Below are 11,378 nucleotides of genomic sequence, written 5' to 3'. Positions count from 1 at the left end.
GGGGCACAGCCCAGGGAGGGATAGGCAGGGCCAGACAGCTGGGCAGCCACCCTGTGTCAGTGCCTGTCCCTAGGGGGGCTCGGAGACCCCCAGCCCTCCTGTCTTGGTGGGTCCTCAGCTGGTCCAAACCAAACACTCTTCCAAATCCCCACCTGACCTGGCTCCCGGTTTTCTGTATTTCCAAAGAAGGCCTCGAGCGCCTGGCCAGCTGGGCGTGGTGAGGCCGGGTGGTACTGGGCCTCCACGCTCTCCAGTGGTTCCTGATGCAGCTGGTGGCCAGAAGTCACAGGGTCCTCACTGTGGGGGTGGGATGAGGGTCCCTCAGCACCAGGGGCCCCAACGCCAATGATAGGAGGTACCCTTGAGCCTGGTGCATTGTCACCCTGCTAGGTGACACTCCAGGTGAGGGGACCATGGCTCCTGGAGCCCTCCCCACATGGCCTGGAGAGCTTGGGGAAGACTCAGTCCTTTACAAACCACTGAGGATGCTTGGGGTGCGGAGGCAGCAGGGTCCCTTTAAGCCGCATTCTCCTTGGCCCCTGAGTCCCCATTCCTACAGGGGTCTTCTGGCATTTGACTTGGTGTCCCTGGGACATCCCCCCCTCAGGTCGTGCCCAGTCAGTTTGGCCTGAGCCAACCATGTCCTTGGGTTCTTTCCAAGGAGTTCTGGCCAGCCAGGGCTCAGGTACCACTCAGAGCCCTCCCTGTGGTATGAGTGTCCCTTCTACCTTTGTCACCCAGGGACAGGAGGTGGGTGACCTGCATCCCAGGCCTGGGTGCGAGGCTACTCCCAAGGGCACGGGGTCAGGAGTGAGCCCCATGGGGCCTGAGCCTCAGTTTCCCTCCTGTCACTTTCCAAACCCGAAGGTCTCAGGGCCCCCGGCTCCCTGACCAGGGTCGGGAGCAGAGGCTGGCCTTGGGATGGTGCTGGTTCCAGATGGCTCCATCCACCTTTCTCCGCGTGGCCCGTGTCAGGGGTGGGGGTTGTCTCACAGGGTTCTGGATTTGGGATCAATCCATGTTCGGCCTTGCCTAGCCCAGCTGGTCAAGCACTCCTGACCTCCTGCCCACTGGGAACATGGGGACATAGCCATGGCCTCACACCACACCCCGGAGACTGGGCTTTGGCAGCCCAGGTCCACAGGCCCTGCCTTGCCCCCACTAGGAACTGCCCCCCAGGGGCTGGGCAGCCCCATTGATATATGCAAACCTGCTGGTCCAAGCCCCGCCCCGCCCGTGCCCCTCTGTGCCCAGGCTGGCTCTGTCCCCCAGCATGTACACTCCACTGCGGATGTCCTGTGGGCCTGCGCGGGCGCTGTGGCAGGCAGGTGGGGTGGGCGCTCAGGACACACTCAGCTGCCCCTGCCCGCCCTCTGGCGCGGACGCTTTTGTCTTTGTACCTTTGCATCCTTTGTAATGAAATGGAATAAAAATCCAATGTTTTCGTCTCTGTCTCTTCCCGTGTTTTCCTACCCTGTCTCCCTCCCTCGGGGATGGCAAAGGCCCCTGACCCTCTCTCTCCATGAATGGCCACAGGCACACAGACAGACACACAGGCATGAGTGCCCCACACACCCCTGTCGGCACCTGAGGAGGGATCCTCAAACTTTCAGGGGACAGACCAGCCCCCTAGAATCCTCCAGCAGACACTCCAGTGGAGGGGTCCCAGCTTCATCATGGCTGAGTGACTGGGACACATGGCAGACCTAGGAACCTCCCCAAACCAGGACTGGATAGTCCCCAGCAGATAGGTGGGCCCCTCAGAGGCCCAGTTACACTGTCCCCTTGCAGCAAAGACCACACTTGGCACTCCCCCCGCACACGAGCTTTATTCGCCTCTCTGACCCTCTCCCTTCCCCTCTGGGCTGGGGCCTCCCTCGGCCCCCATCCCCCCATGATAAGGGCAGCCAACGTCCAACAGTAGGTTCCGGGTTCCCTGTCCAACAGTAGGTTCCGGGTTCCCTAGGCCCGCTGCAGCCGCTGGGTCTCATAGTCTTCAGGGATGGTGTCTGCAAGAGAGGGCCAGCGGGTGAGAGGCCTTGCAAGGCCTTTGGGCAGATTCCCTGCCCTCCCTCCCGGGTCCCCAGCTCACCGTTGCAGCGGTAGCGCAGGTTGGCCCAGATGATGTTCTCCTGGGAGAAGCAGAAGACCCCCAGGCGGCCGCCCCTCATGGTTGTATCCAAGACCACGTTGCTGTCAGCCACCAGCTCGGGCCCCTCGTAGAACCTCACCCTGCAGGTGGGAGAGTGAGTCAGGCCACAGCCAGCACCATTTTGCCTGTGTTGGAATGGACACGAAGGGGCCCTGCCCACAGCCAGGGCTGAGTGACGCACCCGGGCATCCTAGCATCGTGGAATGAGGGTCAAAGGGTTCTTCTAACTGGAGACCCACTGCGCGCTGCTTCTGCCTGCCTCATATTCCCATTTTACAGACAAGGGGACAAGGCCCCAGGAGCCCCTTTCCCCCTGCAGCTGAGGGACTCCCAGCTGGGCCTGAGTGTCCCTGCCTGGCCCCAATCACTGGTGGAGGTGGGGGCCCCACCTGATGTAGCCCACTTGAGGCCGGTGCTGCAGGAACCAGCGGTAGGACGTCTTGTCCTTCCAGCCCACGTTGCGGGGGTCCTTCCACAGCAGCCGCACCTGGGACTCTGTGTCCCCTGTGTGCCACAACGCGTTCCGTAACTGCTCCCCGGGGCCTGTGGAGGACTTCACAGCCTGCCATTGTCCAGAGAAAGGGGTTCAGAGACTTCAGGGGTTTGGGGAAACCTGGATCCTAGCCTGGAAGGACAGAGCTGTGGGTCATGGTAGGAGGCCCTTGTTGGGATGACAGACCCACAAGGAAGCTTTCTTGGGGGCCAAATGGGGGCTCAGAGGTGGATCATGAGGGGCAGTCATGGGGTCTCCTGAGAGGATCTGGGAGTCTTGAACAGATTGGAGGTCTGGGAGGATTTGGGGAGGATAGATGACCTGCAGGACTTGGGTGCCTGTAGGATAAACCGAAATCTACAGAATTGGGGGGATTTGCTAGAAGGTTTCAGCAATATATTTGGGTCTAAGGGAGTCTGCAGAAAATTTGGGGGACTCAGAAAAACAGGGCCCTGTGATAGGCTTTAGGGGGCAAAGGCAGGTTGGGGGGACCCTGGGGCAGTGTTTGAGGGCTTGTGGGAGGAAGCAAGATTGGGGCCTTTGGCTACCTAGGTGGAGTGAGAGCTTGGAATTCTGCAGAGTGATGCTGGGGGGGGGGGGCTGTGGGTGTGTAAAGGCTTTTGCGGGGCGTCTGCGGGAGTGTGCAGGACCTTGAGCTGGATGCCAGGCTCGGCCACAGCACGGAAGGGGTTCGCCTGCCAGTACGTTTGTTCCATCTGTTTCCACATGACCACGTAGAAACTCGAGCTGTCCTGGTAACCGAAGATGAAACCCGCGTAGTCGTCATCCGTGGCTGTGTTCACGTGGAAGGTGCCCTCGAAGTCCACGCCATTGAAGGCCGTGTATCCTGACAAAGGGAAGGGGGTTTCGGGCTTTCATAGCCCCAGTCTTGGGTGCTCACCAGAGCCCAGCCCGCCCCCTGGAATCTGCCCCTTCAGGAGTCCAGACCTAGCCCCGGAGCCCAGACCACGCCCTAAACTACCACTGACCACGCCCCTCCGGAGCCCAGAACGCTCACGGCCCCGCCCTTCCCGGCTTCAGGCCTGACTTGGCCACGGCCCCGCCCCCTGCGGCCCCGCCTCCGAGCCGGCTCCGCCCAGCTCCCCGGCCTCTTACCCACAGCCAGGCCTGGGTCGCTGTTCATCGTCTGCACGATTTCCATCCCCTGATTAGGAAGAAGGGCCTCAGGTCGGCCACCAGGGCCTCTAGGCTTCCCGTCCCCCGCTTAGGCCCTGCTGAGGGGGTCCTGCTCTCCCAAAACCACCATTATCTGGCCTTGCCCTCACCTGGTTGAGCACCACCCAGTTGGGGTCAATTTGAGCGTCGCCCTCGGGGTCCAGCACAACAGTCTGGAAGGCCCGGAAGTCCGTGAGGGTGACCTCGGCGTTCTCCGGACACACATCAATCTTGTCTACCACCTTGTCCGCGTCGAAATCACCCTGGCACGCGTCACCCACGCCGTCCCCTGAGAGGAGATAGGAACTGAGACAACCCCTCCACGTGGGTTCAGCTTCAGGCTCTGCCACAGGTGGGGGCCACACCCATTCCAGGCCACCTCACCCCCACCAATACCGGCCCGCCCCTGTCACCCCTGTCATACTGTCTGCATCCTCCTGGCGTGGGTTGGGTACCAGGCGACAGTTGTCCCTACTATCAGGGACTCCATCATTGTCATCATCGTCATCACAGGCGTCACCCTGACCATCGTGGTCTGAATCTTGCTGGGCACTGTTGGGCACTGTGGGGCAGTTGTCCCGGGAGTCTTGGTGTCCATCCCCATCCCTAAAGAGGGTAAGTTCAATAAAGGTGGGAAGCTCAGAGGATTGGCCGGGTGTCCCACACACCCACCCTAGGTGGCCTCCTTACTGGTCTTGGTCGCTGTCACAAGCATCACCTACAAAATCATGGTCCACATCCCTCTGGGGAGGAGGTAAGGATCAGGGTTCACAATCAGAAGAGAGGATCTCAGAAGCCTCCCTCTGCACTCCCTCTGCAGCCAAGCTCCTCCTGACGCCAAGGAAACCCCCAAGGCCAGGCCACTTGGACCGTGGGAGGCCCTTGTCTGGCAGGCGGGATCCTCTAAGCTGTGGTCTTGGTAACCCAGCCTGGGGCTCACCCCAGGGCACTGACCCAGCTGGGATCTGGCCTGCTCTCACCTGGTCTGGGTTGTCCTTCTGAGGGCAGTTATCACAGGCATCCCCTACACCATCACCGTCACTGTCCTTCTGGTCTGAGTTGGGCACCCTGGGACAGTTATCTGCTGAGTTTCGGATCCCTGCAGGAATCCAGGCACAAGTCCCAAGATTGGGGCGGGGTCAGATGACTTCATTAGGACAAAGACCAAGGCTGATGCTAGCCTGGAACACAGCCCCAGCTCCGTGGATGGTTCTCCCTCCCAGCTAAACTGGGTACCTTGTGAATGCCACCCCAAACCTCTATGTCCCTGTCTGTAAAAATGTCATTTTTGGCGTCTGCAGCATCTAACACAAAGTCCACCACCCACTCCTAGGAACGTTGCCCCAGTCCTGCCTCCTGCCTCAAGGCCCGGCTTGCATTTTTCTGCCCGCGGGAGCACGAGCCTTGGTCTAGGGCGACCTAGGCGAGTTCACACCATCCAGTTTCCAAGATCCATCAAGCCCCGCCCCGGAGCTGGCCGCTCATCTCCCCAGCCTGCTTGCTCACGGTCTCCATCGATGTCGTCGTCGCAGGCGTCGCCCCGACCATCCTGGTCTGTGTCCTTCTGGTCGTCATTCTTCTGGGACCTGCAGTTGTCGCACGCATCACCCCACTTATCGTTGTCCGAGTTGCGTTGGTCTGCGTTCCGCACCAGGGGGCAGTTGTCCTGGGGGAAAGGGCCAGTTAAGGAGAGTCAGGCTGGGAAAGGTAAAATCATTTCCCATTCTTGCTCATCTCTGAGGTCCTGCCTCCTCTTCAGGGAACCCTTTTCACCCCAGACCGAAAGCCCAGTCCAACCTTGGTCCCCTCATGGCCTCACCTCTTCGTTGCGGACCCCGTCACCATCGGCATCAGGGTCGCAGGCGTCTCCTATGCCATCGCGATCCACGTCCTCCTGCCCTGAGTTGGGCACCGTCACGCAGTTGTCCTGAGGGTGGTCACGGCAGGCATGAGTGGCTTGACCATGTAGCCCTGTCCAGACCCCACTCCCGCTCGGTCACGCCCCTTCACGACCCCGCCCACCTTGCGGCATTGGCGCTCGGAGCAGCGCAGTTTTTCGTCCGGGAAGCCGTCCAGGTCAGTGTCCCGGCCACAGAGGAGTCCGTTGCCAGCCCAGCCGACTGCACACTGTAGAGGGGAGTCGGTGGGTGACCTGATGTAACCGTACCCTCGACCCCTCTGCCGCCCCCTGAGTTCCTGCAACTCACCACGCAGGACCGGGAGCCGTCGCGCTCCAGGACACAATCAGCCTTTTCGTGGCAAGGGCTGGGCGATCCGTCAGGGCAGAAACGTTGCGCGCGCCGCCGGCAGCCAGATGCCTGATCGCCTACGAAGCCGGGCTGGCACGGGCCACACTGGAAGGAGCCCTGCGCCCATGCCCGGGACAGTCAGCGCGGGCCCTGACCCCTGCCCTGCTCCCCTGGGCGCAATCCTTCCGCCCTCCCCGCGCCGGCCTTACCCGGGTGTTGATGCACACCGAGTTGGGAACGCAGTTATGCTGCCCGGTCTCACACTCATTAATATCCGTGCAAACCTAGGGGAGGGCGGACGCAGAGGTCACCGTCCCACTCGCATACCCATCCCGCCATTCTCACCCGGTCCTCGCCGCTTCCACACCTGGCCTTGCCGTTCCTCCCATCCTACCCGGCAGAGCAATCGGAATCGGATCTACCGCGGAAGCCCCTTCATCCTCCCGCTAGAGCGAGGCTGGAGGACGAGTTGACTGCACAAAATGCTTCCCCACTTCCCTTCTGCTGCCAAAGCCGAGCCCCTACGCCCCTCACCTGCTTGTTGGCCTTGGCGAAGGCCAGTCCCACGCCTTCGTGGGTGGGGCCGCTGTACCCCGGGGGACAAGCCTCGCAGCGGAACCCCGGGCTGGTGTTGATGCAGCGGACGCGGGGAAAGCAGGGGTGGGCGTTGCACTGAGGGAGAAGGAGCCACAGCGGGGTCAGAAAATGTGGAGCTGGACCCTGAGAGCCACACCTCCGGGTTTCCGGGATTTGGAAAATTTAAGAACCGTCAGCCAGCCCTGGGAGCAGGGTGCCACGTGGGACGAAGGCAACCATTCCAGGAGTCACACACGACTTTGCCCTGATGGGAAAACGCGACCACGAAAGAAGGGGGCTGCTCCCTCATGGCCGAGGAGAGGAGTTTTGGGGACGGGCATCCCCAGCGGAGGGAGGGAGTGGTCGCCGGGGCCTGCGTGCCCGACGACGGTGGGGTCGTTGAAAATGGCGCTCCTCTGTCATAGAAAAGTGGCTGGGGCGGTCGACCCCAGGTGGTGAGGAGGGTTGTTGGGGAGGACCTCGCCCGGCGGTGAGAGAGTCGTCGAGGTCAGTGTCACTAGCGGTGGAGGGGGTGATCAGGGCGGGCGTCTCCCGTGATAACGAGCGTGATCTGGGTGGAGGTCCCCGGACAGTGAGGAGGTCGTTTTGGCTTGCGTCCTCAACTGTGAGAGGCTCGTCTGGGAGAGCACCTCCAGTGGAGGAGGGGGTCGTTGGGGTGGTGGGAGATTGTTGGGTGGGTGGTGGAGGGATCGTCAGGGCGGCGGGGTTCGGGAGCCCGCGCACCTCATTAACGTCGGTGCAGTGCGAACCGTTGCCGGTGAAGCCCGCGGGGCAGGGGCCACAGCGCGCGCCACTCGCGGTCTCAGTGCAGGCCACGCCAGGGAAGCAGGAGCCAGCCGCGCAGTAGGACAGCGGCCGCACGCTCAGGCCCGGCGTGCGCGCAGGCTGCATCCCTGCGGGGGAGGGGGCGGGGCTGGTCAGGGTCACGCCCTGGGGCTGAACGCAGGCCCCTGGAGGCGGGGCGAGGTCCCGCACGCTCCGGATCCCGCCTTGGGCTGCGCGCGGTGTCTTTCCTTTCGTGGACTCTGCGCTGTGCCCTTTTCTGCCTCTCCTCTCCGCTCCTCCATCTCCCTGCATCTCTCGCAGCACGCTCGGTCTCCCTGTCCCCCCTCCCTCTTGGTCTCTCTTCGTCTCTCATCCGATCTCCCTATTTCTGCCAGCACCCATCTTCCTGTATCTTTCTTTCTCTGACTTTCTCTCGTTCTCTGTCTCCCCATCTCTCCTCTCTCTCCCGCCCGCCCGCGTCTCTGCCGCCCCAGCCGCGCTCACCGCACGCGTCACACTCCATCACGGTGTTTTTCAGGAATGTGATCTCCTTGACCTGCAGGACGTGGGGTGGGAAGATCAGTGGAGCCCCCTCCCTCTCCTCCCTTGGCCTCCCCTTGCCATCCCCCGGACTCCCTGTCCACAGACCGTCCCACTCCCCTAGACGCTCTCTTCTAGGGCTCCCGACCCCTAGACTCCCTACCCTCCCGGTTTCCCTGTCCCTCCCCTAGACTGCCTCCTCCTTCCTTGGAGCCCCTACCTCCGTGACCCCTCTTTCCCTCTTCCTTTCCACACACTTCCTCGCCCAGGACTCCCTCCTCCTGTCTCCCCTCCCCCCTGCTCTCCTACCCTCGAGACCCCCTCCCACCTCCTTCCCCATTGCCGTCTCCTCGCGCGCCTCACCTGCTGCCGCAACAGCTCCCGCACGTCCTGCAGCGCCGCGTTGGTCTCCTGCAGCTCGCGCAGCATCTGCGGGGCAAGGTCTCCGCCTGTGTTTTCAGGGGGTGCTGGTGGGCTTCGGGATCTGGGGATCCCACAATCCCATCCCTTCCTTCGGGATCCACAGCCTGCTTTCTCAGCCCTGCGCGCCCCAGCGAACAGTCCCGAGCCTCAAGAAGCTGGAACTGCAAGCCTTTCAAAGGTCCTCCTGCCGATGGGGGGACATGGCACTTGAGGCCAGCGTGTCTTACCTAGAGGAATCTGGCCCTGGCCGGACACGCGGAGGGCCCACAGGGTGAGTAGGAGAACACAGGCGGTGCCAGGGGCCATGGCTGCGGCGGGATGCTGGGCGGCTGTTCACTCTCTGCCGCCCACGAGGCCCGCGGGGCCTTTTTATCCCAGCGGAGTGGCCGGCCCCGGGGACGGCCCACCGCGGCCCTGCCCAGCTCCAGCCGCAAGGTAAACAGATGGCGCTGGGCTTTGCGTTCACCCGATTTGCCCAGCAGAGCTGCCGGCGGCTGAATCAGGACACAGTGGGGCAATTGGAGGTCTGTGGAGAGGGATGACTTGGGGGGAATCAGTGAAACCAACCCCCCTCCCCCAGCCCTGCATTCCCTCTATTTATTGAGTGCCTGCTGCATACAAGCCTGGGGTAGAGCTGGGAACAAGTCTCCACCGCTGCCCTGAGGGTTTGAGAAGGTGAGGACACACCCACTTTGGATGAGACGGGCTGGTCCCCTGCTCCCTCCTCACTTGCTTCAAAATCCCGCAAATGGGGCCAGGGTAGAGCTCAGCTCAGTGAGGCCCTGGGGACCATGCTCAGCACAGAAAGAAAAGAAGAAGAAGAAAGAAAACACAGACAATAAATAAGGTCTCTCTGTGCGCTTCTTTCCTGGTACAAGGGAGGTGATGTGTGCCATCCTGAACTGTTATCATCAGTACTGGAAAACGGGGCAGGAGCAGGGGAGATGCCATCTGGGCAGCTCCTGGCCTCCCACCCTGGAGGGTTGCAAGGTGTTCGCTCTCCCTGTGGTTCTTGGCTGCTGGTGCTGGACGCCTGACTGCCCAGGACAGTGTTCAGTTTCTCAGTCTGTACCGTGGGTGGGGGTGTGTGTGCGTCAGTCCCCAGCCAGGGTGTGAACTACCCCTCAAGAGCTCCTGTTGGAGGAGATCCGAGGGGGAGTCTGGGGCTTCTGTTTGTGGAGGCTGCGCCATACCTTCCAAGTTTCTCCTAGTCGCTGTGGGAACCGTCCATAATAAAAATAAAAATGACGGCTCATGGGGAAAATCTCTCCTCGGTGTCTAGCTACACTCTTGAGCTATAAAACACCTTGACTTCCTGGAGTCCGTTAACCCTATCCACCCCAGCCTTCCAGGACTCACAGCCTGTAGTCTACAGACAGGGAAACTGAGGTCCAGGAAGGGGAAGAGGGAGGAGGTGAAGTGGGTCTTAGCCAGATCTGTTCACAAGGGAGGTTACAGAGAGTCACCGAGGGCTTCCTCGAGGTGGAGGCAAGGGGACAAAAAGGAAAGTGAGGTTGGGTGCTGTGGCGCTCTTCAGTAATCCCTGCTACTCAGGAGGCTGAGGCAGGAAGATCACAAGTTCAAGGCCAGCCTCTGCAACTTAGCAAGACCCTGTCTCAAAAAGGAAAAGGACTCCGATCAGCAGAGGGGAGACGAGAGGGCAGCTCTAGTGGGGAGAAGCTTGGGGGGCTTGAGGGTGGGGACATTTCTAGGCACATTCATTCATTCCACTAATGTGCAGGGAGCAGTCATTGTGGGTCACATCCTGTGCTAGGGGACACAGGAGGAGATGCAGCCTTGTCCCTTTTAGGGAGCCCAGGTTAGTGGGGAGATAACTACACCATCACCCAGAGGGGCCGGGCTATGATGGGAAGCACCCCGGGAGGTGAGGTGACCCAGTGGGAGAAGGGAGGGGGATGGGGAGGGGCTTCATGAGACACCCAGGCTGGGACATAGATGAAGAGGACAGTACCAGATAAAGAGAGGGTGGAAAGGTGTTCCAGGAAGAGGGAACAGCAGAGGCTATTCCTGAGACAGGCATGAGCCTTGGCTACGGGACATACTGATCTCAGGGTACTGGGATCTCGGGGCTCAGGCAGAAGCAGCAGATGAGACTCCAGGAGGTCAGTGCCAGTGGCATTTTTCTTCCGGGGGCAATAGGGAGCCACAGAGGGTGAAAGAGGAAAGGCTTGTCTGGAGGGGGGAGCTGGCTGGGAGCCGCCCGCCGAGCCCAGGCATCTCCAGTGAAGCCCATGCCCGCACCCGGCCCCCAGCCTGACTGCTCCTGCCCGGGGCCATGAGCTCACCTCCTGTTTTCCTTGGCATCCAGACACCTGGGGGCCACTCCCAGGCAGCACTGGAATTCTCAGGAAAACCACGACTCCAGCAGGACCTGTGGGCTTGTGTGTGCCTCGTGCGGCTGGGACGAGCGCACATGGAAGCCAGGTCCCTGCCACAAGCCAGGCACGGGGCTGGGGCTTGGACACACGTGGCCTGGGCCATGACCAGGCCATGCGAAGGTGCAGGGAAGGGCGTTACAAGAGGGAACCGCAGGAACAGAGTCTCGAGGATGAGCCGGTACCCAGGCAGACAGCAGAGTCCTGGAGGACAGGCCAGTGGCTCGCCCCTGGACCCCACCAGCCCACAGTCCCCTTCTAGGCAGCTGCCCCTCCTTGGCACACGTGGCACCAGCCCACGCTACAGAGAAGCCCACTGCAGGCATCTTTATGACCTTGGACCTGCTGTTTCTGCCGCCCCTTCCCCGGGGACCCTCACTCCTGGCAGCACCTCAGACCCCAGGCAGATCATCCCAGCTGAAAACATTGGGGTGGGTGACCCCTATCCCAGCCCTGACCCAACTGGGAATGTCTGTGGTTTGCTTCGTCCCTCTCACCTGGGGCTCCCGGGGGGCTGGGAGGGTGCAGAGAGGCCAAAAGGTTGGGTAACCAGGAGAGCAGCCCTATAAGTAGTTATTATTCCTTAA

At 61.5% G+C, this 11,378-nt stretch overlaps 1 protein-coding gene across 1 annotated transcript; it reads right to left on the bottom strand.

The window, feature by feature from the left end:
• Positions 1-1,938: 1,938 nt before the first annotated feature.
• On the bottom strand, positions 1,939-8,721 carry Comp (cartilage oligomeric matrix protein). Its single transcript, XM_046437071.2, has 19 exons — positions 8,623-8,721; positions 8,336-8,421; positions 7,937-7,988; positions 7,391-7,560; positions 6,605-6,742; positions 6,280-6,354; positions 6,029-6,187; positions 5,844-5,948; positions 5,641-5,748; positions 5,328-5,487; positions 4,802-4,920; positions 4,512-4,564; positions 4,246-4,427; positions 3,932-4,110; positions 3,762-3,810; positions 3,296-3,492; positions 2,542-2,714; positions 2,093-2,232; positions 1,939-2,009 (listed from the first exon to the last, which is right to left on the bottom strand). Exons 1-19 carry the CDS (start codon positions 8,699-8,701, stop codon positions 1,963-1,965), a joined length of 2,271 nt encoding a protein of 756 aa, XP_046293027.1. The 5' UTR covers positions 8,702-8,721; the 3' UTR covers positions 1,939-1,962.
• Between the last annotated feature and the right edge of the window lie 2,657 nt (positions 8,722-11,378).

This window comes from Marmota monax, unplaced genomic scaffold (genome assembly GCF_021218885.2).
Source record: "Marmota monax isolate L192 unplaced genomic scaffold, Marmota_monax_Labrador192_F-V1.1 WCK01_AAM20220418_F8-fsc00021, whole genome shotgun sequence".
Taxonomy (NCBI): Eukaryota; Metazoa; Chordata; class Mammalia; order Rodentia; family Sciuridae; genus Marmota; species Marmota monax.
Note: the sequence above shows the minus strand (reverse complement) of the source record. Positions and strands in the feature narration are given on the sequence as shown.